The 21854-nt window shown below is 37.1% G+C and overlaps 1 protein-coding gene across 1 annotated transcript; it reads right to left on the minus strand.

Annotated features, from left to right (window-relative positions):
• Nucleotides 1–1872: 1872 nt before the first annotated feature.
• Nucleotides 1873–14614, minus strand: MANBAL (mannosidase beta like). Its single transcript, XM_044661567.1, has 3 exons — nucleotides 14584–14614; nucleotides 10443–10644; nucleotides 1873–3186 (listed from the first exon to the last, which is right to left on the minus strand). The coding sequence occupies exons 2-3, from the start codon at nucleotides 10590–10592 to the stop codon at nucleotides 3079–3081; spliced, it is 258 nt and encodes an 85-aa protein (XP_044517502.1). The 5' UTR covers nucleotides 10593–10644; nucleotides 14584–14614; the 3' UTR covers nucleotides 1873–3078.
• Nucleotides 14615–21854: the final 7240 nt, after the last annotated feature.

A 21854-nucleotide genomic window follows, 5' to 3' on the forward strand; every position in this document is an offset into this window, starting at 1 on the left:
TCTTGGCACAAGCTGTTGCCCATGCCTAGAATGCTCTCCATCCCCTCCTCCATCTCTTAGAATCAGCAAAATCTGATGGCTCAATAGCAAGAGTGCTGGGCCTGGAGTCAAGATCTGAGTTTCAAATCCAGCTTCAGATACTTAACTAGTCATGTAAACTTGGGTAAGTCACTTAACTCCTTTCTGCCGGTTTCTTCAATTATAAAATGAATATAATAGCACCTAATTCACAGGGCTGTTGTGAGAATCAAATAAGATAATACAGTATTGGTAAAGTGCTTAGCATAAAGTTTGCACATAGCAGGTACTCAAATGCTTATTTTCTTTATCCCTTTTGAATCTTTAGTTTCATTCAAAGTTTGGTTCAAAGGACACATTCAACAAGTCTTCTCCTGTTTCCCCCCAATTATTTTGTATACATTTTGTATATAATTATCTAAGTTTTCCCCTCTTTGGAAGAGGTAAAATCCTAGAGAACAGGGTCTTTTCATCTTGTTTTGTTTCATGCATAATGTATTGAAGTCAACAAGTATTAGTATTCTAATTAGTGGTCTAAGCAAGAGTAGAGCCTGGAGAGAAATGAAATCATCTACAGTAAGATATTGAGCAATCACAGTGCTGAAATGGGGAAGTACACTGTCCTAGTTAGGTTATAGAAGTCAGATACCCAAATTTACTAGGTCAACATGCCATACTATCTTATCAGAGCCAGTTTTAGAACTTAAGACCTCTGCTCTTCTGATGCCAGAGAAATCTATATACAGATCATAAATCAAGAGGAAAATCTAACATAAATACGGCTCTGTAAGCTTCCTTTTTTTCCAATGAGATAAGTAAACTTTCTGCCTTCTCAAACTGGTTTTGCCTCTGTCATACCAGCTTCCTTCTCCCATTGGTGAGTTCCTTCTATTCTGATGCTTTGATACTCACCATGCTATACTACTCTTCCATGCTTCTAGGCACACCGTTCCCCCAAGTTTCTAGCTCTTTTATATGTTCCCTTCCTCTGTTAGAATGCAAGCTTTTTGAATCAATTGTGTATTGGTTCCAAGGCAGAAGAGTGGTAAGGGCTACGCAATGGGGGTCAAGTGACTTGTCCAGGGTCACATAACTAGGAAGTATCCAATTCCAGATTTGAACCCAGGACCTCCTGTCTCTGGGTCTGGCTCTCAATTTACTGAGCCACCCAGCTGCCCCCTGAATGCAAGTTCTTTAAGGAAAGTGCTGTCTTTTTCTGTTTGTATGCCTGGCACCTAGAAAACACTTACAAATAAATAGCTATTGCTTATCTACTGTTCTTTTTTTTTTTTTTTTTTTAAATCCTTACCTTCCATCTTGGAATCAATACTGTGTATTGGTTCTAAGGCAGAAGAGTGGTCAGGGCTAGGAAATGGGGGTTAAGTGACTTGCCCAGGGCCACACAGCTAGGAAGTGCCTGAGGCCAGATTTGAACCTAGAACTTCCTGTCTTTAGGTCTGGCTCTCAAACCACTGAGATACCTACCTGCCCCCTTGCCTAGTGTTCTTGAGACTATCCCCAGTATTTTAATGCCTGGCATATTTAACAGCTAAATCTGTCTCTACTGAGTCTCTGAGACATTAGGGCTATCATATTGCCCTGCAGTGTCATCAGTCTTACCCCAGTATTCTTATATCATCACTCCTTTTACTCATAGAATCAAGACTCAAAATTCATTGGATTTAGAGTTGGAAGGAATATGAGGTTAGAGGTAAAGTGATTCACCCAAGAACACAGGTAGTGTGACCACAGCCAGGCTTTTGGCTTCACATCCAATACTCTGTTACACCATGATAACCATACTGCCCCTTTCCACCAGAAACTCCCACTATCACACACCAGCAGACAATAGAAGAGGTTGATCATGCACTGTAGTTTATTAATCTTCTCTCATGCCCATTCCCCAGTCTTTTCTCCTTAAGCTAGGGCTAAAAGATTTGGGAGTCAGGGAAGTAGCAGCGGGGAAACAAAATGTACACTCTAAAACGTTATAGAAGTTGAGACCAAGGCCAATTTCTACATGGAAAATATATTCACTTAGTGAAATCCTTTCTACTCCTGAGGGAAAATAAGAGGAAATACTTAAAAATGCTTTATTAGGAAAAGGAGAAAGATGATTAATATTTTTGGTACAGAATTTGAAAACCATTTTCACCATGGGATAAAGCTGCCTGTCCTTCAGGCAACCTCTCAGACTCAACTTCCTAAATTTCTCTAATTACTAATATTGTGGTTGACATCATTCTTACAAAGAAAGGCCCTAACACTTTTTAAAAGTAAGACAAAAGCTTATTAGGAGGGAAACCTTGCCCAGATCCTGAAGTGGTAGTGTACATACATGTTATAATAAAAATTAGTTTAAATGATTAAATAGTAAGAAACAACTCAGTTATCTTAACATGATTGTTTAAACCAAGTACCCCAATATAGATGGCCTTTGCTTGTATAATGTGCTCATTATTCTGCTGTCATTTTTTCCTAAAGTCAAATGTCACTGTAGTGCCATAATTCACATTTTCCTTCCTGAAGGTTGTGCTTCAGAAGCCATGACTGAACAAGATTTGAAGAGAGGGCTTTTGGGAAAGTAACTTGGCCACCTATGGCCTATAAAATGCTCATGCTTATATGGCCCTCTGTGATTAAAAGGCACCCATGTTCCAATAAAGTCACCTCAATTTCCTAGTCACTGAAGGACTAGGTCGAAAGTTTCAGAGAGGTGGATTTTGGCTCAATGTTAGGAAAACCTTCCTACAGTTAGTGAGCTATCCCAAAGTGGAATGGATTGCCTCAAGAGGTAGGACTTCCCATCCCTGGAGGTCTTCAAGCAGAGGTGTGGCTGGTTCATTCATCAGGGAGGCTGTTCAAAGAATTCCTATTCGGATAGAGAATAGATTATATGACCCCGAAGTCTCTTCCATCTCAGATTCTGTAAGGAAGATGATGCCAGACAAATGTTTTTATGAAGATTTGATTTTCCTGCAATCGTTTGTCTTTATGAATACTTGATTCTGAAGAAAGAAGTAGAGCAGACATACACGTGTCATGTTTGGCAGATTCTACCTATCTCTTCTTCTTGGTTTCTTTCTTGGACTTTTTGCTTTGAGAAGGAGCAGGTCCCTTTGGCTTCTTGGTCACCTCAAACTTTCTTGGTTCAAAATGTCCCCCTTCCTTCAATGGAGAGAAGAGAAAGAAACAGGATTTTATTGATCAATTACGTTTGGAATTTGTGCAATTAAGCCAATCTAAAGGAGGTTAACTTGAAGCAGAAGGTATGCAGAATTCAAGCAGAGAACAGAATGGTTTCCACGACTTGTGCAGTGTATTTGTGTAGTCAGAGTCAGTCTGTTACCATATCAAGTATTTTTGCTTAATTGTTTTTGCTCAATCTGGAAAAGGAAAGAGAAAACTTTTCCTCACAATAACTATGATATATAAAGAAAAATGACAAAAATTATTTCTTTTAAAAATAGAAAAATTTAATGTTGGAAATTCCCAATATGAAAATTAGAATTTTTGTAGCTTTTAATTATGGATGAAGAAAAGGCATGGACATACTACCCCAGTTATACTGGGGCCTTTGTTGTCTCGATAGCCTCCTATTCCTTATTCTTAACTGTTCTTTCCCTTGCCCCACAACATAAAGAAATTGCCATATGGCTAAAGATTCCTTTGTGGTGTATATAAATTATATCAGTGGATGGGGGAAGAAACTGGAGAGAGAATTTGGAACTTAAAATGTAAAAAAAAAAAGTTAACAATAAATAGGATTGTTTTGTTTTTGTTTTTGTTTTTTAAAGATTCTTTTAAAGGGCAGCTAGGGAGCACAGTGACTAGACCTGGATTCAAATCTGGACTCAGACACTTCCTAGCTGACCAAGTCATTTAACACCAATTGCCTAAACCTTGCTGCTCTTCTTTCTTAGAACAAATACTAAGCCATAAAATAAGTTTTTAAAAAAAAAAAAAAAGATTACTTTGTAGCTAAATCCTAGACTTGGAAACATCTCAGAGGACACCAACCTTCTGTTTCAGAATAGGGAAACTAAGATCTGCCTACCTAAGAAAGTAACTGACCTAAGGTAGCAAGACCAGGACTTGAATTAAGGTATTCTGAGGTTTAATGTTTTTCCACTACATTTCTGCTACTTGTTCCCTGTCTCACCAGCCATGTCCGACCACTGTCCAAACTGGTTCTCTGAACTAGAGCTATGGATTTGTATTATTGCCATGTGGTAACTGACCCAAAGAGAGGCAGAGAAAAGAAGCAGACTATGCATGTGTTCTACTATATAGAATTGGTTCCTAAAACTTTGCAAAAGTGGTTCCACAACAATAGACCTTCAGATTGAAAAATGTTTATGGAGGCAACTGAAAATGTACAGACTACCCTGCTTTCCAGAAAAATTCATGAAAAAAGTTATTTATAATGCATGCTGGCCCTATAGTTGACTTTTTTTTTAATCCTTACCTTCTGTCTTAAAATCAATACTGTGTATTGATTCCAAGGCAGAAGAGAGTAAGGGCTAGGCCAGTGATGAGCAACCTTTTGAGCTTGCTGTGTCAAAATTCGCCAAAAAACCAAGCATGACTCAGGTGGTGTGTCACTTTGAGAAAAAATGATAATTTCATGATCTTCATAGTTTAAATAACAAAAATGTATAATTGTACATATAACTGTATTTAATAAACCAAAATAGGTAAATGAATATAGGTAGAATTGTCACCTATATGCACAGAATGTCTATACTACACTACAGCAAATGTTTCATCCTCAGCATGCTGCCCCATACTTCTCTGTATGTGGCTGTGTGTCATTAAAAATGGCTACGTGTATCAATGCTGACATACATGTCACAGGTTTGCCATCGCCAGGCTAGGCAATGGGAGTTAAGTGACTTGCCCAGGGTCATTCAGCTAGAAAGTATCTGAGGTCATATTTGAACCTAGGACCTCTAGTATTTGGGCCTGGCTCTCAATCCACTGAGCCACCCAGCTACCCCAACAGTTGATTTCTGAATAGAGAAGCTGAGTTCAAGCGTTTCTAAAACTTGAAAATTATAGCTTTGAGTTTCTTTTTAACTAATTTTTTTCTATACCTTTAACTTCTATCTTAGAATTAATACTATGTATCATTTCTAAAGCAGAAGAGCATTAAGGGCTAGGCAATTGGGGTTAAATGACTTGCCAGGGTCACATAGCTAGGATGTTTCTAAAGCCAAATTTGAACCTAAGACCTCCTGATTTCAGGTCTGGCATTCACTATTATATAGCTGCCCTAAAACTAAAGCTTTGTGACCTGCTAGAACTTATCTGTACCTGCATGACTTTTAAAAAATAACATCTGCAATGACACATGTAAAACCCAGTGGAACTGCACATCAGCTATGGGAGAGGGGAGGAGGGAGGGAAGGGAAAGAACATGAATCATGTAACCATGGAAAAATACTCTAAATTAATTAATTAAATGAAATTTCCCAGAAAAAAAATTAAATTAAAATAAGACCTGATTCACTTTCTAAATGTTGTAATCTATGCAGGAAGAACCTGCAGAATTGTGCCAGCATTCTCATGGGAATGAAGCAACCTGGTCTGTTATTCAGGAGGAAGAACTTGCAACCTTGGGTAAACCACTGCTGCCTTCTCATACTCAAAATTAGATGACTTGACAAAGTTAAGAGCTTCTTTATGACTGGAGCCAGAATTTTCTGGAATTCCATGCAGACTGACACTGGTACTATCACTTTCTTGACCATGGGATAGTCGTTCTTGTTTATCATCTTGTAAATTAACTATCTTGTTCTTGGCTTTTCTAACAGTGTAGAGAATATGTGTGTAAAATGTAAGCAGGGCACAAATGTATGCCTGTGTACATAAACATGTCCACATAATATTAAGGATAAAAAGGAGCACAAGTGTCTTAATTCCAATTCTGATAGCTGATTTGAATTAACTACATGATCTATGCCCACATTCCACTTGCTCTCAGTTTATGCTTCAACCTCTAAGTCACTAGTCATAAGAAACAATTCTAGATGCCACACACAATTTTCCAAATACCATTGACCCTAGAAACATTCTCATAATTTCTGTGATGCCCTGTAATTTTGTGGGTCCTTTACCTTGAAGGATTCACTTGAGTAGCAGCTATTTATATTCAGATATCTAACCAAAAAGTGTCATTCTTCTCTTAAATTCTAGTGAAATTTTCCTGCAAGGGATGAAAATATAGCAATAGAAACAACAAACTCTTAAGAACCTATTATGCACATTAAGACGTTCCTAACCTGGGGTCCATGGATCCAAACAGTGACTGAGGATAGATTTTTAAGGGGTCCATGAACTTGGATGAAAAAAATTTATATTTATTTTCACTAATTTTTAAATGAAACTTGGCATTTTCTTCAATTATTTAAGAATATTATCCTGAGAAGGGGTCCAAGGACTTCATCAGTCTGCCAAAGGGTCCAAAATCCAAAAAAGTTAAAAACTCTTGTGCTACTTGTTGTGAAGGATACAAAAAAGTGCCCCCTTTCCTCAAGAAATTTACAGTCTAATTGGAAAGGTAAGATATAAAAAACTAAGTAACAATTTTAGATTATGGTAGAAAAACTATCAGAGATAGAGCATGAATAGCTGTACAGACAATAACTGCTATAGAATCAAGAGGAAAAAAGATCACTTTAGGCTGACACGATCAAGGAAGTTTCAGTGATCTTGAAGGATAGGTACTAGAGCTTATTTCCAACCTTCCCTACCATTAATTCCTTTTTTTAAAAAACATTTTATTTTTAGTTCTGTAAAGGGTAAAATTATGGTTGGACTGGATATTTAAGAGTTTTGGTTGCCAGGAATCAATTTTCAAAATTCCAATTAAAGACCCAAGTCAGGATCTGACATATGTTAGAGGTCAGCCTTCTCTGAGCCACATCCTAATCAAGTACCGAAGGTTGGCCATCATCCTGGCTCTCCCTATCCCTGAGAGTGAAGGCAAATCAGACTAGGGAATGACACTTCCCTTTCACACAAAATTCTAGTCCCTTTTTCTTTCTCTTATAAGTGTGGCAACTTTCTGTATCATGGCTACTAAATGGATAAGTGCACAATTACTTAAATCACTTTAATTGGACCTTGATTCAAGGACCTGTTATAAGTTTATTTTTCCTTTACTTACATTTTTGCACATAAGACTTTGACATTTTATATTTCATCCACAAGTTATTTTTTTCTCTTTTTTTCTTAGTTTGGTGTTTTTGGATTTCTTTTGATAATTGACTCATATACCCCCATAACTCAGCCATGCATCCTTAGCTGATCTGGGTGTTTGTCTTTACCCTCTTCAGGGGAGAATGTGTTATAATTCTCCTCAGGGAGGTATGTATGTATTATAATCTATAATGTAAAGTTTAAATTCTTTTGAGAGTAATTTCAGGATAAGAAATTTGCTACCTCCCCAGAACCCAGACAATGAACCTATTTGGAGAAGGCACCACGAAGATGCCTGCAGAGAACCTACACTGCATCAAAAAGATCCACAGTGAACTTTGGGGTACAACTGATTGAACTGTGGGGGGTTGAATGCATTTGTTTTGAATGTACACTCTTAAGGCAAAGAGGACCGCCCCCTAATTGGCTTTTTGTCAATGCACCTAGCAATCATAGAATCATTGGTTTTGTCCTCTTTTCTTTTTATCCCCAAATTACTGTAATTTAAAAGTTGGTTATGTTTACAAGAGCCTTCAGGGAGACCAGTCTTCCTTGGCTCAGGGGGGGAATGTGTTATTGGAAATCTTGGGGTCCTTGAACTACATTTCCCATGAGCCCACTGGCTCTCTGTCGTTACATGATGACATAGACAGGAGGATAAAATTGAGTGATTGGACTTGCTCTCTCTTTTTTGCTCCTGATCCAGCATGGTGGCAGCAGGTAATGGCAGGCCTTTTAAACTGACTAAGCCAGAATGGCACGAGGCTTCATTTTCAATTGGCTACTAATAAATCTATAAAAACCATAATATTTTTAAAGCTATCTTTTTATATTAATTTATTTCTTACAGTTCCAAATTCTCTTCTTCCTACTGCCCCTTTCTTTACCCATTAAGTAAGAAAAACAAAATAGCTACAAATATGTGTAGTCAAGCAAAACAAATTCCTGTATTAGCACATGTATCAGTGTGTGCGGGCATGTGCGCAGGCTTCAGTCTTCACTGAGTCTAACATCTCTTTATATGTTTCATAAGTCCTTTGGAACTGTGGTTGATTCCACTGTGTTGATCACAATTATTAAATCTTTCCAAAAAAATTTTTACAGTAATTTTATTTTTAGCACTTTTTGTTATTATTTTTTAACTTAACAAATTTCTACATGAATTTCCTAAAGTTATATGATCTAAGTTATCTCTCTCCCTTCTTCCTCCACCCAGTCCTGGAGTTGACAAGCAATTCAATCTGAGTTATATATGTATTATCATGCAAAACATATTTCCATATTATTCATTTTTGTGATAATCTTGTAAAACTAAAACCCTAAAACATATACCCACAAAACAAGTGATAAATCATATGCTTTCAGCTGCATTCCTACTCCAACAGTTATTTCTCTGGAGGTAGATAGTATTCTTTTCATAAGTCCCTCAGAATTGTTCTGGATCATTTCATTGCTGAGAGTAGCAAAGTCTATCACAATTGATCATTCCACAATATTGCTGTTACTGTATGTTCTCTGATTTTGCTTATTTTGCTCTGCATCAGTTCATGTAGATCTTCTCAGCTCTTTCTGAAATCATCCTGTTCTTCATTCCTTATAGCACAATAGTATTCCATCACCATCATATTACCACAATTTGTTTAGTCATTCCCCAATTGAGGGACATCTTTTTAGTATCCAGTTCTTTGCCACGACAAAAAGAGCTGCTATAAATATTTTTGTACAAACAGGTCCTTTCCCATTTTTAAAAAATCTCTTTAGGATATAGACGAAGTAGTGGTATTACTGGATCAGAGGGTATGCATTCTTTTATAGCCCTTTGGGCTTAATTCCAAATTGCCCTCCAGAAGGGTGGATCAGTTCACAACTCCACCAGGAATGCATTAGTGTCTCAATTTTGCCACATCCCCTCCAACATTTATCACTTTTTTGTCATATTGACCAATATGATAGGTGTGAGGTAGTACCTCAAGAGTTGTTCATTTGTATTTCTTTAATCAAGAGGGATTTAGAACATTTTTTCATCTGTTTATGCAATATAATATTCAAGATATGATCTGATGCTATGACCTGCTTGTTTTTGGAAGCTATCCCTCTCAATGAAGTATGAGAATACATTAGGTTCAGGTTTTTTAGCTGGTATATTTGACTCATATTGAATTTTCAATCCATGAAAGCCCCCAGATCTTATGCAAAGTGTTATCTAGTCATACTTTCTACTCATGAAGTTGATTTTTTTGAATGCAAGTGTAATACTCTACATTTCTTCCTATGAACTTTTATCTTTTAAAATTTGGCCAACGGGCAGCTGGGTAGCTCAGTGGATTGAGAGTCAGGCCTAGAGACGGGAGGTCCTAGGTTCAAATCCAGCCTCAGACACCTCTCAGCTGTGTGACCCTGGGCAAGTCACTTGACCCCCATTGCCCATCCTTACCACTCTTCCACCTAAGAGCCAATACATAGAAGTTAAGGGTTTAAAAAAAAATTTTGGCCAAATGTTCTAGCTTGTGAAAATCTTTTTGTATTTTGACATTCAGCATGTAAGTTATCCCTCCCAAGTTGTTAACCCTTTCTTCTCATCTCTTCCTCACTCTCTTAGTTTTCATTTCTCTGCCTACCAAACAAGAATATTAATCACCTTGCTCCCTTGGAGCTCTCATGAGAATTCAAACCATTAATAAGAACAATAAAAATAGTGGTATTGTGCTTTACATGGAACAGACACTTAGTAAACATTTACTGAATTATTTTTAACATTCAATAACATATAGTATTTGTGAGAACAAAGCAGGATGAGACCTGATATACTATGGATGCTCCCAGGCATGATTATTGAAGATCTACTTCTTTCCCAAATGAATATACAGGAAAATGAAAAACTATACCAACAATCCCTTCAGTTTCTACAAAGTTCTTTCCTAATAATAACTCAGGTACATACTATACAAATATTATCACTCCTCGTTTTACAAATATGAATACTGAGGCTCACAGTGGTGAAGGGATCTGACTAAAGTGTTACATGGCTAGTAAGTGGTGAAACTCAGGGCTCTCTCCACAACTACATGCCTTTTATAACAACATAGTAACAAACTAGGACATTCAAGAATTATTCATATTCATGGTCAACATCCATAATAACTCTATAGTAGGCATCTGAAAGATGCGAACTACCATCCCTGTCTTTAAGGAGCTGATACAAAGAAAAAAGAAAGACTTACCCCATCATGAGACTTTGAAACTGGAAATATTATGGCCAATACACAGATAAGCTGGAAGATAGCTCCCAAAAATAGTCCATAACGAAGAAGGTTCTCTAGGAAAGTAGGCTCTGGGACCTCAGGAGGAGAGAAGTTCAGCTCAGCAGCCATGCCCAAAGCAGTTCTTAAGTCTTCTTTTGTATCACTCACAAAGTGAGAATTCCTAAAGAAAAACAAGTTTCAACAAAGTCATTTCCTACTAAAAGGAATAAAATGTTACTACCTCCAAGGCATTTAGATAACAAATAAACATAACTGTGAATATCTCACAACAGAACAACTGGGTACTTTATCCTTTGGCTTAACAACTTTGCAGTCTTTTTTACAACAGTGTGTGTGAGTGAAAGGTGAAAAAACTGATTTTTTTTAAAAACAAGCACACCATTCATTCACTCAATTTGTTTTATGAAAAGCACTGAATAGGTTCTAGGAGAGAAACAATGACAATTAAGATGTGGTCCCTGCCCTTATGGAGCTTAACAATCTAAGTACAAAGAAACTACACAGATGTGAAATATTATTTGATAAAGTACTTACACCAAAGATATCATGAATGCTTTAGGTATTAAAATAGGATCACATGATAACATATTATAGAAGAATCAGTTATACAGATAGCACCAAGTTTTCAAGCCTAGATAACTGTGTGAAAGTGGTACCACTGACAAGAATAGGGAAGTCAAGAGGAATTAGTTCTGGGAGACAGATAATTAGATTCAGCTTTAGACATGTTGAATTTGAGGAACTGCCAAGATATTTCAGCAGATATGTCCATGAGAAAGTTGTAAATGAAGGACTGGAACTGGTATTAGAAAAGTCTTACTGTAGTTTTAAGCTATCAAACTTAGGACTTTTGGGGACACTGTATAGATCTGAGAGTCATCTATAGAGGTGATAATAACAACAATTCATACTTTCAAAACAAAGCACTTCCTTATATCAACTGTGTAGGGTTAACTGCAAATATTATCTCCATTTTCAAATGAAGAAAATGAGACTCATGAGTAATTCAGTGAATTTGCCAAGGCCACACAACCAGGAAGTAATCAGAATTCAGATTCAAATTTGGGTCTTTCCTGGCTCCAATTTTGGTACTTACTCTTTCCAGTAACACTATATATAACAACCTCTCATATGGTAAATGAAGCTTTGGATGTGGGAGAATATAACTTAAGACATCTTTATGGTGGTGAGAAGAGGAATCAATGAAGGGATCCCAAACAAGCCCAACATTTCATAGTTGGAAGGTCCTCTAAGGCCATCTAAGTCCACTTAACTATGAAGATAAATTTCTTTTATAATAGCTAGGTATTTATGTAAAACCTGATTTGCATAGCATTTCATATATGTAATCCATCCTCACAAATGTGGGAGGTTAAGTGTCATTATTATCTCCATTTTAAAGGGGAGAAAATTAAGGCAGAGCCAGAATTATACTGCCACTAAGTATTTAAAGGTGAATTTGAACTTAGGTCTTTCTGAATCCAAGTCTAGCATTCTATCCATTGTGTCAACTATTCTATATTCTCAAATGACCTTTTAACCTTCATTTGAAGAACTTTTGTTTCCAAAGGTAGTCCATTTCACTTTTAGAAAGTTCTAATTACTATCAACTTTTCAAATTCTATCCAATGTTCCTATTTCTATTCTGTGAAGCCAAACAGAATCAATACATCCCTTGGTTACAAGACAATCTTTCAAACACAGGAAAATGGTTAACATGGCCCCCTCCCCACCCATTGTCTTCTCTTCTCCAGAATATTTAAGGGCAGGATGTAGAAGGACTATCAAGTATCCATCTAACACAACATAACAGTCTTAATGCAGCTTAAGATTCATATTAATATTTTTATTTATCAGGTCACACCTGAGTTATTTTGATCAGCGGGGCATTCAAATCTTCAGATCTTTTCCACAACATAACTGACTCTGGAAACAATAACCCTCTAAGAAATAATGCCCATACTGGCTCAGGGAACATGTAACAAAACTGAATGATATGTCATATTCTGGATTCAATCCTTCACTTAATAAGTTGTATGATATTAGCCAACTCACTTGAAAACTGAATCTATTTCTTCAGCTATAAAATGGATATAATAATACTTTCCCTATCCACCTCTAACTCTGACTGCTTACCAGGGCTAGTTGGAGGAAACGTACTTTGTAACCTAAAAAAAAAGGTCTTCTATCAAGATAGTTAAATCTACCATCTTGGATAACATTTTTTTCTTTTCTTCTTGACAGGCTATCAGTGTGGCTAGTACAGAGAAGTTGGTTTATGTAAGGAGGAATAAAGAGTAAAAGGAGAGCGAATTGTGTTTGGAAAATAGAATTTTATAGTTCAGGATTTTGTTGATAATGTTGACAGTCGAATTCAAGTGACAACTTTTTAAAGTCATTACCATAAAATCCAAGAAAGTCCCAAAATGTCTATAACTCTTAGAATTTATAGCACGTTTTTAAAAACATTTTCAGTAGATGCTCTTTAGAAGACGGGTTGGATTTCTAGAAACAAACAAAAGTCATTTGTGCTAATTGAGTAAAACAAAAAAAAAGTTGTCAAAGACAAAGCTTTTCTCTCTTGTCTCTCAATGTAGTCCTTTTGCTTTTGGACATTTCTATTTTTCAAAATTTGTAAATATGTCTAAGCTATTACTGCAAAATAGTTTTGGCAAGAAACTTAACTTCTTTGTTTCTCAGAGGCAATTCACTAAAACTTTTTTTTAAACCTTTACCTTCCATCTTAGAATCAATACTGTGTATTAGTTCTAAGGCAGAAGAGTGGTAAGGGCTAGGCAATGGAGGTTAAGTGACTTGCCCAGGGTCGCACAGCTAGGAAGAGTCTGAGACCAGATTTGAAGCCAGGACCTATCTCTGGGCCTGGCTCTCAATCCACTAAACCACCCAGATGTCCCCTAAAACTTTTCTACTAAGATACAGATGAGTTGTTATCTACCAGTGGAGTTGCTTTCCACAATAATGTGAATTTCAGTAATAATTACAAGTTTATTCAATGCATATATTATAATGTTTAAAATTATTGCATTCTGTACAGTTTTTTAAAAAATTATCATGTAGGTAATTGTCCAATCCAAGAATGACACACTTGGGTTCTAATCTCAGCCTTTGCAATTAGTGCTGCCAGACCTTGGGGTCTGGCAGCACTAATTGCAATAATAGATCCAATGAACTAGAGGCATATCAGTACTCAAGAGGGCCTTAGGACACAGAAACTTAGAGATGGAAGATACTCTTAAATATAGAACATAGAAGCAGTGTGATATAAAGGAAAAAACATGTGGAATCAGGAAACTGGCTGAAAACACTGGACTTTTAATTCAGAAAGATTTGAGTTCAAGTCCAGAGTCAATTAAGACAATTATTAGCTGTATGATCCTGGACAAGTCCCTCAACCTGTCTGCCCCAGTTTCCTCATATGTAAAATGCCCTCTGTCCCAGAATTGTCATAAGGATAAAATGAGATGATAACTCTGTTTTGCAAAATGTAAAGTATAACTGTTGGTTACTTATATTTTTATTAACAAATACCTAATCCTCTAGAAGTCTCAGTTTATTTCTTTGTAAGAGAAGTTGGATATGATAGCTTCCACGATCCCCACCATAATAAGTAACATTCCATACGGTTTTGGAACACACGCGATCTGACAGAGGAAAGGACTTAGAGATAACAGGATTTGGGCACGGGAAGGAACCTTTAAGAACATCTAGTCTCACGCCATCTCCTTTTACAGGGGAGGAAACTGAGGCTTTAAATTATTCACTAGTATACCGATACCGAGGGCAAAGAAAATGTCCAAAACGGCGGCAAACCCAGGGCTGGCAGTTCCTTTTCGGGGAGGTGCTATGCCAAGTTTCCGTCCCGTTAATCCAAGGCCCAGCCTGGGCCTGGCTTCCCGGACCAACATCCCCAAACCCGACCCGGGCCGACGCGGCCCGCTTAGCTGCCTCCCGCTCCGGCCTCGGCCTCACCCCAAGGCGATAATGTTAAGCTGCCACAACGTTCCCTCTTCTCTCAGAAGTCGGGGCTTCCTGGCCCTGCAGCACCGGCTCTAAGCCCCACTGTAGGACCAAAACTCACCTATCCAAATCTCAAGGCCCGCTGCCGCGCCTCCCCTCCCGGAAATGAGGCGTAACCCCGCCTCCCTCGCTGGGCACGTACAGGAAATTATGAAACCCTTAGCAACCAAGTCTTCCGGTACCAGCAGGCTTTGTTAGGCTAGGTCTCTGGGAGTTTGAGATCGTGGTCGGGAGCTGAGGGTGGCGGTGTGAGAGAAAAGTGGAATGGTTAGCCCTGTTTTGTTCAGAGGATCCTACATAGGATTCTACACTTTGATCTGGGAGTGGCCCCAGAGGCCATCCAGTACAGCATCCTCATTTTAAAGATGAGGGAACAGGCCCAGCGTGGTGAAGTGACTTCCCCATAGTCATTCCTTTGGTTAACAGAGCCAGACTTTACTTATTTATTTTTATTTGTCTATTTATGAGGTTGATGGAAATTTATAAAGCTAAGAATGTGGAGAGAATCCCACTTCTTGCCTGTTTCAACGAACAATTCGTCTAGTCTCTCCAGACCCCAGTTTCTTTGACTTTTAAATTCTAAATTCTAGAGGTCCTTTCTGACTCCAGATCTCATTCACTGATTAATGGTATTTAACAGTAAAGGGTACTTTGTTAAATATGTATAGAGAATGTTCCCAGGTTGTATGAGTCTGGGCAGTTGAGCATAGTTAACAGATGAAAAAGTCTTTGATTATACTTCCTCTAATAGATGTGATCATTGACAGCCAAATCAAGGAGGCCTAATCAAAGGCTCTAAGTAGGAGTCCCTCACCTGGATAAATTCATAGATTTAGTGCTAAAGAGGAGTTCCTCAAGTTGTGAATTTTGACCTTCTCAATTTACAAGTGAGGAAAGTGAGGTCCAGAGCTAGGATTTGAATCCAAATCCTCTGACTTCAAATCCAGTGCCCTTTTTACTATACCACTATGGCTTGAGAAGGAAGAAGGGTAATTTTGTTGACTGTCTCTATAATTTCAACATTTCATTTGAGCCTTGCAACAACCTTTTGAGTTACTTTCTATCTGTATTTTACAAAGAAGGAATCTGAGGATCACAGAGTTTTGCATATAGTTACTAAGTATCAGAACCAGAATTTAAACCCAAGTCTTTTTTAAAAATTGATACCATTCTGGAAGGTGATTTGGAACTATGCCCAAAGGGTCATAAAATTGTGCATAATCTTTGATTCTGTAATACCTCTACTGTATTTGTATCCCAAAGAGACCATAAAAAAGAGAAAAGGGCCTATGGTACAAAAACATTTTAGTAGCTCTTTTTGTGGTGGCAAAGAATTGGAATTGAGGGAATGCCCATCTATTGGGGAATGGTTGAACAAATTGTGGTACATGTTGGTGATAGAATACTATTGTGCTATAAGAAATGATAAGCAGGATGATTTCAGAAAAAGCTGGAAAGACCTTCGTGGACTGACAGAGAGAAATAAGAAAAACCAGGAGAACATTGTATACAGTAATAGCAATATTGTATACAATGATCAACTGGAAAAAAATTTGGCCACTCTCAGCAATTCAAAGATCTGGGACAATTCTGAAGGTCTTATGAAAGGGAATGCAATCCTCCTCCAGAGGAAGAACTGTTGGAGTTGAATGCAGATCAAAGCATACTGTCATATAAGTTTATTTACAGTTTTATTTTGGGCTTTTGGTTTTGTATGAACATTCTCTTACAACAATGACCAAAATTGTTTTGCATGATAATACATATCTAAATTGTTTACTGTATCAGAGTGGGGGTAGGGAAGGAATGGAGGGAGATGGTTTGCATCTTATAATTTTGGGAAAGATTATACTGAAAATTTTTATTACATATAATTGAAAAAATAAAATATCTTTGAATTTTAAAAAATTGATACAATTTCTTTTCACATCATCTACCTTTCCCAAAATATCACTTTCCCTTTCCTCATAGAGGAAACAAAGAAGAAAAAGGGAGAGGAAAAGCCAATAGTTCATCAAAATTTGCTAGCATATCAACCACGCCTTTTATTATATGCAGCAGCGTTCTTCACCCAAAATCCTCCATCTTTTGTAAAGAAGGTGGAGAAGGTACATTCTTATATCTCTTCTTTGGGTACAGGCTTAACCATTAAAATTTCACAGCATTTGGTTTTAATTGTTTTATTGCTATCATTCCATTTACATTGTTGCAATAATTATGTGTGTTGTTTTCCTGGTTCTGTTTATTTCTCTTTCTATTCGTTCATATATATGAGTCATGCTTCTCTATTCATCATATTGTTCTTAAAGCAAAATAACATTCTATTACATTCATATACCACAGTTTGTTTAGCTATTTTCCAATCAGTGGGTACCTACCTACTTTCCTTTTATCCTTGACCTCCTTAGCATATATGCCTGGCAGTGGGATTTCTGGAATCCTGGTCTTTCAAGTTTAACATTCTACCCCACTAAACCATGCTCCTTTTCCAAATGTAGAAATATAGACACTCAGAGCTGGAAATGACCTTAGATATATCCAACCCCTCAGCGTCACAGAAATTGCTGCCAGGAACCTCAGAGATCATCTAATTCAATTAAATAAATGTTATCGGTCAACATGTACTTATTACATTTCTTCTATGTGCCAGGTACTAGAGATGTAGGTGCAAAAAATGGAATAATCCCTACTCAAAATGAGCTTATATTCTAATAGGGAAGACAAGTACATACAAAAATAAAAGAGGATAAATCTAAAGTTATTAAGTACCCATATATAAGAGGCTAGAAGATATTCTGATAGAGCGAGGCATATTATATGCCAAATAAATTAGTCCATCACCACCACAGCCAAGAACAATGAACCCAAGAGCCCTAAAAATAGCATAAACTGGGTTGCCTTGATTCAGGTCCTATAGCCATCACTGAGGGGACAGTTTGTGAAGAAAGAGTCCACCTTCATAATTATTACTAGCAACAACTGCAGGCCACCTGCCACCAAGAGGCACAAAAGCCAATTAGAGTAATTCAAATCAAAACAACTCTGAGGTTCCACCTCATACCTAGCAGATTGGCTAACATGACAGCAAAAGAAAGTAATAAATGTTGGAGGGGATTTGGCAAAATTGGGACATTAATACATTGCTGGTAGAGTTGTGAATTGATTGAACCATTCTAGATGGCAATTTGGAACTATGCCCAAAGGGCTTTAAAGGACCACTGTTGGGTTTATACCCCAAAGAGATCATAAGGAAAAAGACTTGCACAAAAATATTTATAGCCACACTCTTTGTGGTGGCAAAAAACTGGAAAATGAAGGGCTGTTCTTCTATTGGGGAATGACTGAACAAATTGTGGTATCTGTTGGTGATGGAATACTATTGCGCTAAAAGAAATAATGAACTGGAGGAATTCCATGTGAACTGGAAAGACCTCCAGGAATTGATGCAAAGTGAAAGGAGCAGGGCCAGAAGAACATTGTACACAGAGACGGATACACTGTGGCACAATAGAATATAATGGAACTTCTCTACTAACAGCAATGCAATAATCCAGGACAATTCTGAGGGACTTATGAGAAAGAAAACTATCCATATCCAGAGAAAGAACTGTGGGAGCAGAAACAGAAGAAAATCAACTGCTTGATCACATGGTTCAATGGGGACATGATTAGGGATATAGACTCTAAGTGATCACCCTAATGCAAATATTAATAATATGGAAATAGGTCTTGATCAATGACATATGTAAAACCCAGTGGAATTACTCATTGGCTAGGGATGGGGGTGTTGGGGGGGGGGGAGAAGGGGAAGGAAAGAACATGAATCACGTAACCATGGAAGAATATTCCAAATCAATTAAATAAAATTTTTCAAAAAAAAAAAAGATAATGAGTTCCATTGTGAACATTCTGAGTTTGAGTTGCCTGTGAGATATATAGTTCAAAATGTCTAGTAGGCAATTAATGGTGGACCTGGAACTTGGGGTAACTAGGGCTGGGAAAAGCTTATATATATGGTAAGTATGTTTATTGAGAGAGGGAGAGAGAGAAAGAGGTGAGGAAGGGGAAGGAGAGAGAGAAAATATGGCCTTGAGGCATACCCAGAGTTAGAGAGCAAGACCCAAATGATGAGCCAGCAAAGACAGAAGTAATCACTCAACAGATTTCCTCCAAAATTACTAATAATCTCTTAATTGCCAAATGCAACAGACTTACAAAAATATCCTTCTTTGTCTCTTTGCAGCCTTTGACACTATCAATGCTTCTCTCCTCCTTGATATTCTCTTCTCCCTAGGTTCTCATTATATTGCTCTCTCCTGGTTCCCCTCCTACCTATCTGACTGTTCCTTCTCTACCTCTTTTGCTAAATCTTCGTTCATATAACACTTAAAAACTTCAGGGGTTCCCCAAAGCTCAATCTTAGGCTGATATATTTATCTTCCAAGACACTCTGAGTTATTCTGGGGCTTGATGCAACCAGCACAGTGTCATCCACAAATAGAAGCATTTGGAAATTTCTCATCCAAAGAGAAACCTTCATTCTAGATTCTTCTCTGGACATCCTCTGTTACAGTAGCAAACACCTTTGGTGAGTGGGCATTTTCTTCTCTTATGCCTCACCTCACATTTCTAACCAAAGGATCTTTGAACAGGACTATTTATATTGCTATCCTTTCAGAAATCTTGAATGATTTTGAAGTATGAATGGGAGATTAGTAGGAAAAAAGCCTTTTACTGAAACAAATGCTTTTTCATAATTAGCAAACAATAAGCACAATGCGCTTAGATTCTCTATATTTTTCAACCAATTGCAAAATGGTAAAGATATGGTTCAGTGTTGAATACTGTTGCAAAATCTTGCTTGTTCTTTACTAATAGTTCGATTGAGGCTGCCTTTGATTCAAGCATAAAGACAATCAGAAAAATTTTGTATAGGTATGATTCAGCCTCTGGGACTGTGGGTAAACAGTTTGCCAATCAGTAATCTTTGATCTTTTGAGGGGTATTAATAAGGTCTGAGATTTTCCCCAAGTCTTTGGTATCCTTCTCTCCTTCAGATACTTTACATAATAGTCCTTCAGCATTGTCATATAATTATAGGGGGGGAAATGTACTCAGACATTCCACATTCATATAGTATTAATTACCATTGGCATTTATTAAATATCCCATTAAACCTGACACTGACTAAAAGCATTGTTTGTATTCTGGGCTAAATCCATAATAAATATTAAATTACATTTAACACAATCACAGTTACATCTGGTCAAGATTACTTGCACTTACCATGAATGCATTTTCTCATGAATTAAGTTGAATGTGATTTTGCCTTTATTATTTGTAAGATGTCTTTCTTCCAAGAGACTTTAAATTATTAATTTGCTCCCTTTCCCCATTCAGATAGAAAATAGCTATTACTGAGTAGGGCATTGTAGTGGTTGACATTTATATAATGCTTTAAGAATTGAAACGTATTTTACATACATTATATCATTTGAGTTTCACAATTCTGTAAGGTTAGTACTATGAGCATTTTTATTCCCATTTTAAAAATTAAGAAACCAAGGCTGAGAGAGGTTAAATTAATTTGCCCAAAGGTCATACAGAAAATCTAACACAGGGAGGATATACAAAAGTCTCTCTAGATGCTGGGTCCAGCTATTTATTTCTACAGGTTTTACCACTATACCATGATACTTCTCAATAATACGACAGACATTTATTAAGCACCTACTGTGTAACAAGTTCTATACTAGATGCTAAAGAGATACATAGTGTCTATTCTTAAGGAACTTAGAATTTAGTAGAGGAATAAGATGCAAAAACATAATGCCGACACCGCATAACAAATAAGTACCTTGGAGAGTTACAAAGCAAAGGACTATGTGATATCCTATGGGGAAAGTTGTTAATGATAGGAATTCTAGAAGTAGAGAGGTGGCATTCTAGGCATAAGTAGCAAGAGAACAAAGGCACATGAGGCACAAGAGCCTACTATGTGTCCAGTTTGCTTAAAGTGTATAATGAGCTAAAACAAAAGGGTAAGCTGGCACAAGGCTGTAGAAGGCCTTGAACTATAGGCAGAGGAGTCTGAACTTCATTCAGGCAGCAATAGGGAGCCACCAAAGATTTTAGAACAAAAGAATGACAGGGCCAGATCTAAATACCAAAAAAAGATTATTCTGGCATCAATATGAAGACTACACTGGAGCAGAAAGAGAATTAAGACCAATAGATTCAGAAAGAGGTTATTGCAATTATCCAGGTAGGTGGTTAATGATAGCCCATACTAGGATGATGATAATGGGAGAGAATAAGCATTTATTTATCATCTAGTATGTGCCAAGCACTGTGCTAAGCACTTTTGTTTTTCTTTTAGATATTTTCTTCCAATTACATTTTTCCCCAAAAAACATTTTTTCTTTTTTAATTTTTCTTTAACCAATAACATGTATTAATAAATTTCCATGCAAATTTTCCAAAGTTATATGATTGAATTTCTCTTCTTCTCTCCCTTCCCTTCCCCCTCCCAGAGCTGGCAAGCAATTTGATCTGGGTTATACATGTATTATCGCTCAAAACACATTTCCACATTGTTCATTTTTGTAAGTGAATAATGATATAAAATCAAAACCCCAAAACATAAATCCAAATAAACAATTGAAAAATGGTATGCTTTGTTCTGTATTCTGACTCCAATAGTGCTTTCTCTGGAGGTAAATAGCATTCTTTGCCTAAGTCCCTCAGAATTGTCCCGGATCATTGTATTGCTCAGAGTGGCTAAGACCACATTTGATCATTTCACAATATTGCAGTTACCGTGTATAATGTTCTCCTGGTTCTGCTTATTTCACTCTGCATCATTTATGTAGGTCTTTCCAGATCTTTCAGAAATCATCTTGTTCATCATTCCTTATAGCACAGTAGTATTTCATCACCATCATATATCACAATTTGTCTAGCCATTTCCCAATTGATGGACATCTTCTCAATTTCTAATTCTTTGCCACCACAAAAAGAGCAGCTATAAATATTTTTGTACAATTAGGTCCTTCTTCCCCCACTTTTTAAAATCTTTTTGGAATACTGACTTACTAGTAATATCAAAGGTATGCATTGTTTTATAGCCCTTTGGGTATAATTTCAAATTGCCTTCCAGAATGATCAGATCATAGTTCTACCAGCAATGCATTAGTTTCCCAGTTTTGCCACATCCCCTCCAACATTTATCACTTTCCTTTTCTGTCATATTGACCAATCTGATAGTTATGAGATGGTACCTTAGAGTTGTTTTGCATTTCTCTAATCAAGAGGGATTTAGAATACTTTTTC

This window comes from Gracilinanus agilis, chromosome 2, assembly GCF_016433145.1.
Source record: "Gracilinanus agilis isolate LMUSP501 chromosome 2, AgileGrace, whole genome shotgun sequence".
Classification (NCBI taxonomy): domain Eukaryota; kingdom Metazoa; phylum Chordata; class Mammalia; order Didelphimorphia; family Didelphidae; genus Gracilinanus; species Gracilinanus agilis.

Bases quoted from the DNA above. Each gene is read 5' to 3' on its own strand.
- MANBAL (XM_044661567.1), bottom strand. From the start codon at position 10,592: ATGGCTGCTGAGCTGAACTTCTCTCCTCCTGAGGTCCCAGAGCCTACT. The intron at 3,187-10,442 runs GTAAGTCTTTCT...TCTCCATTGAAG, and splicing joins TTTCAAAGTCTCATGATGGG to GAAGGGGGACATTTTGAACC.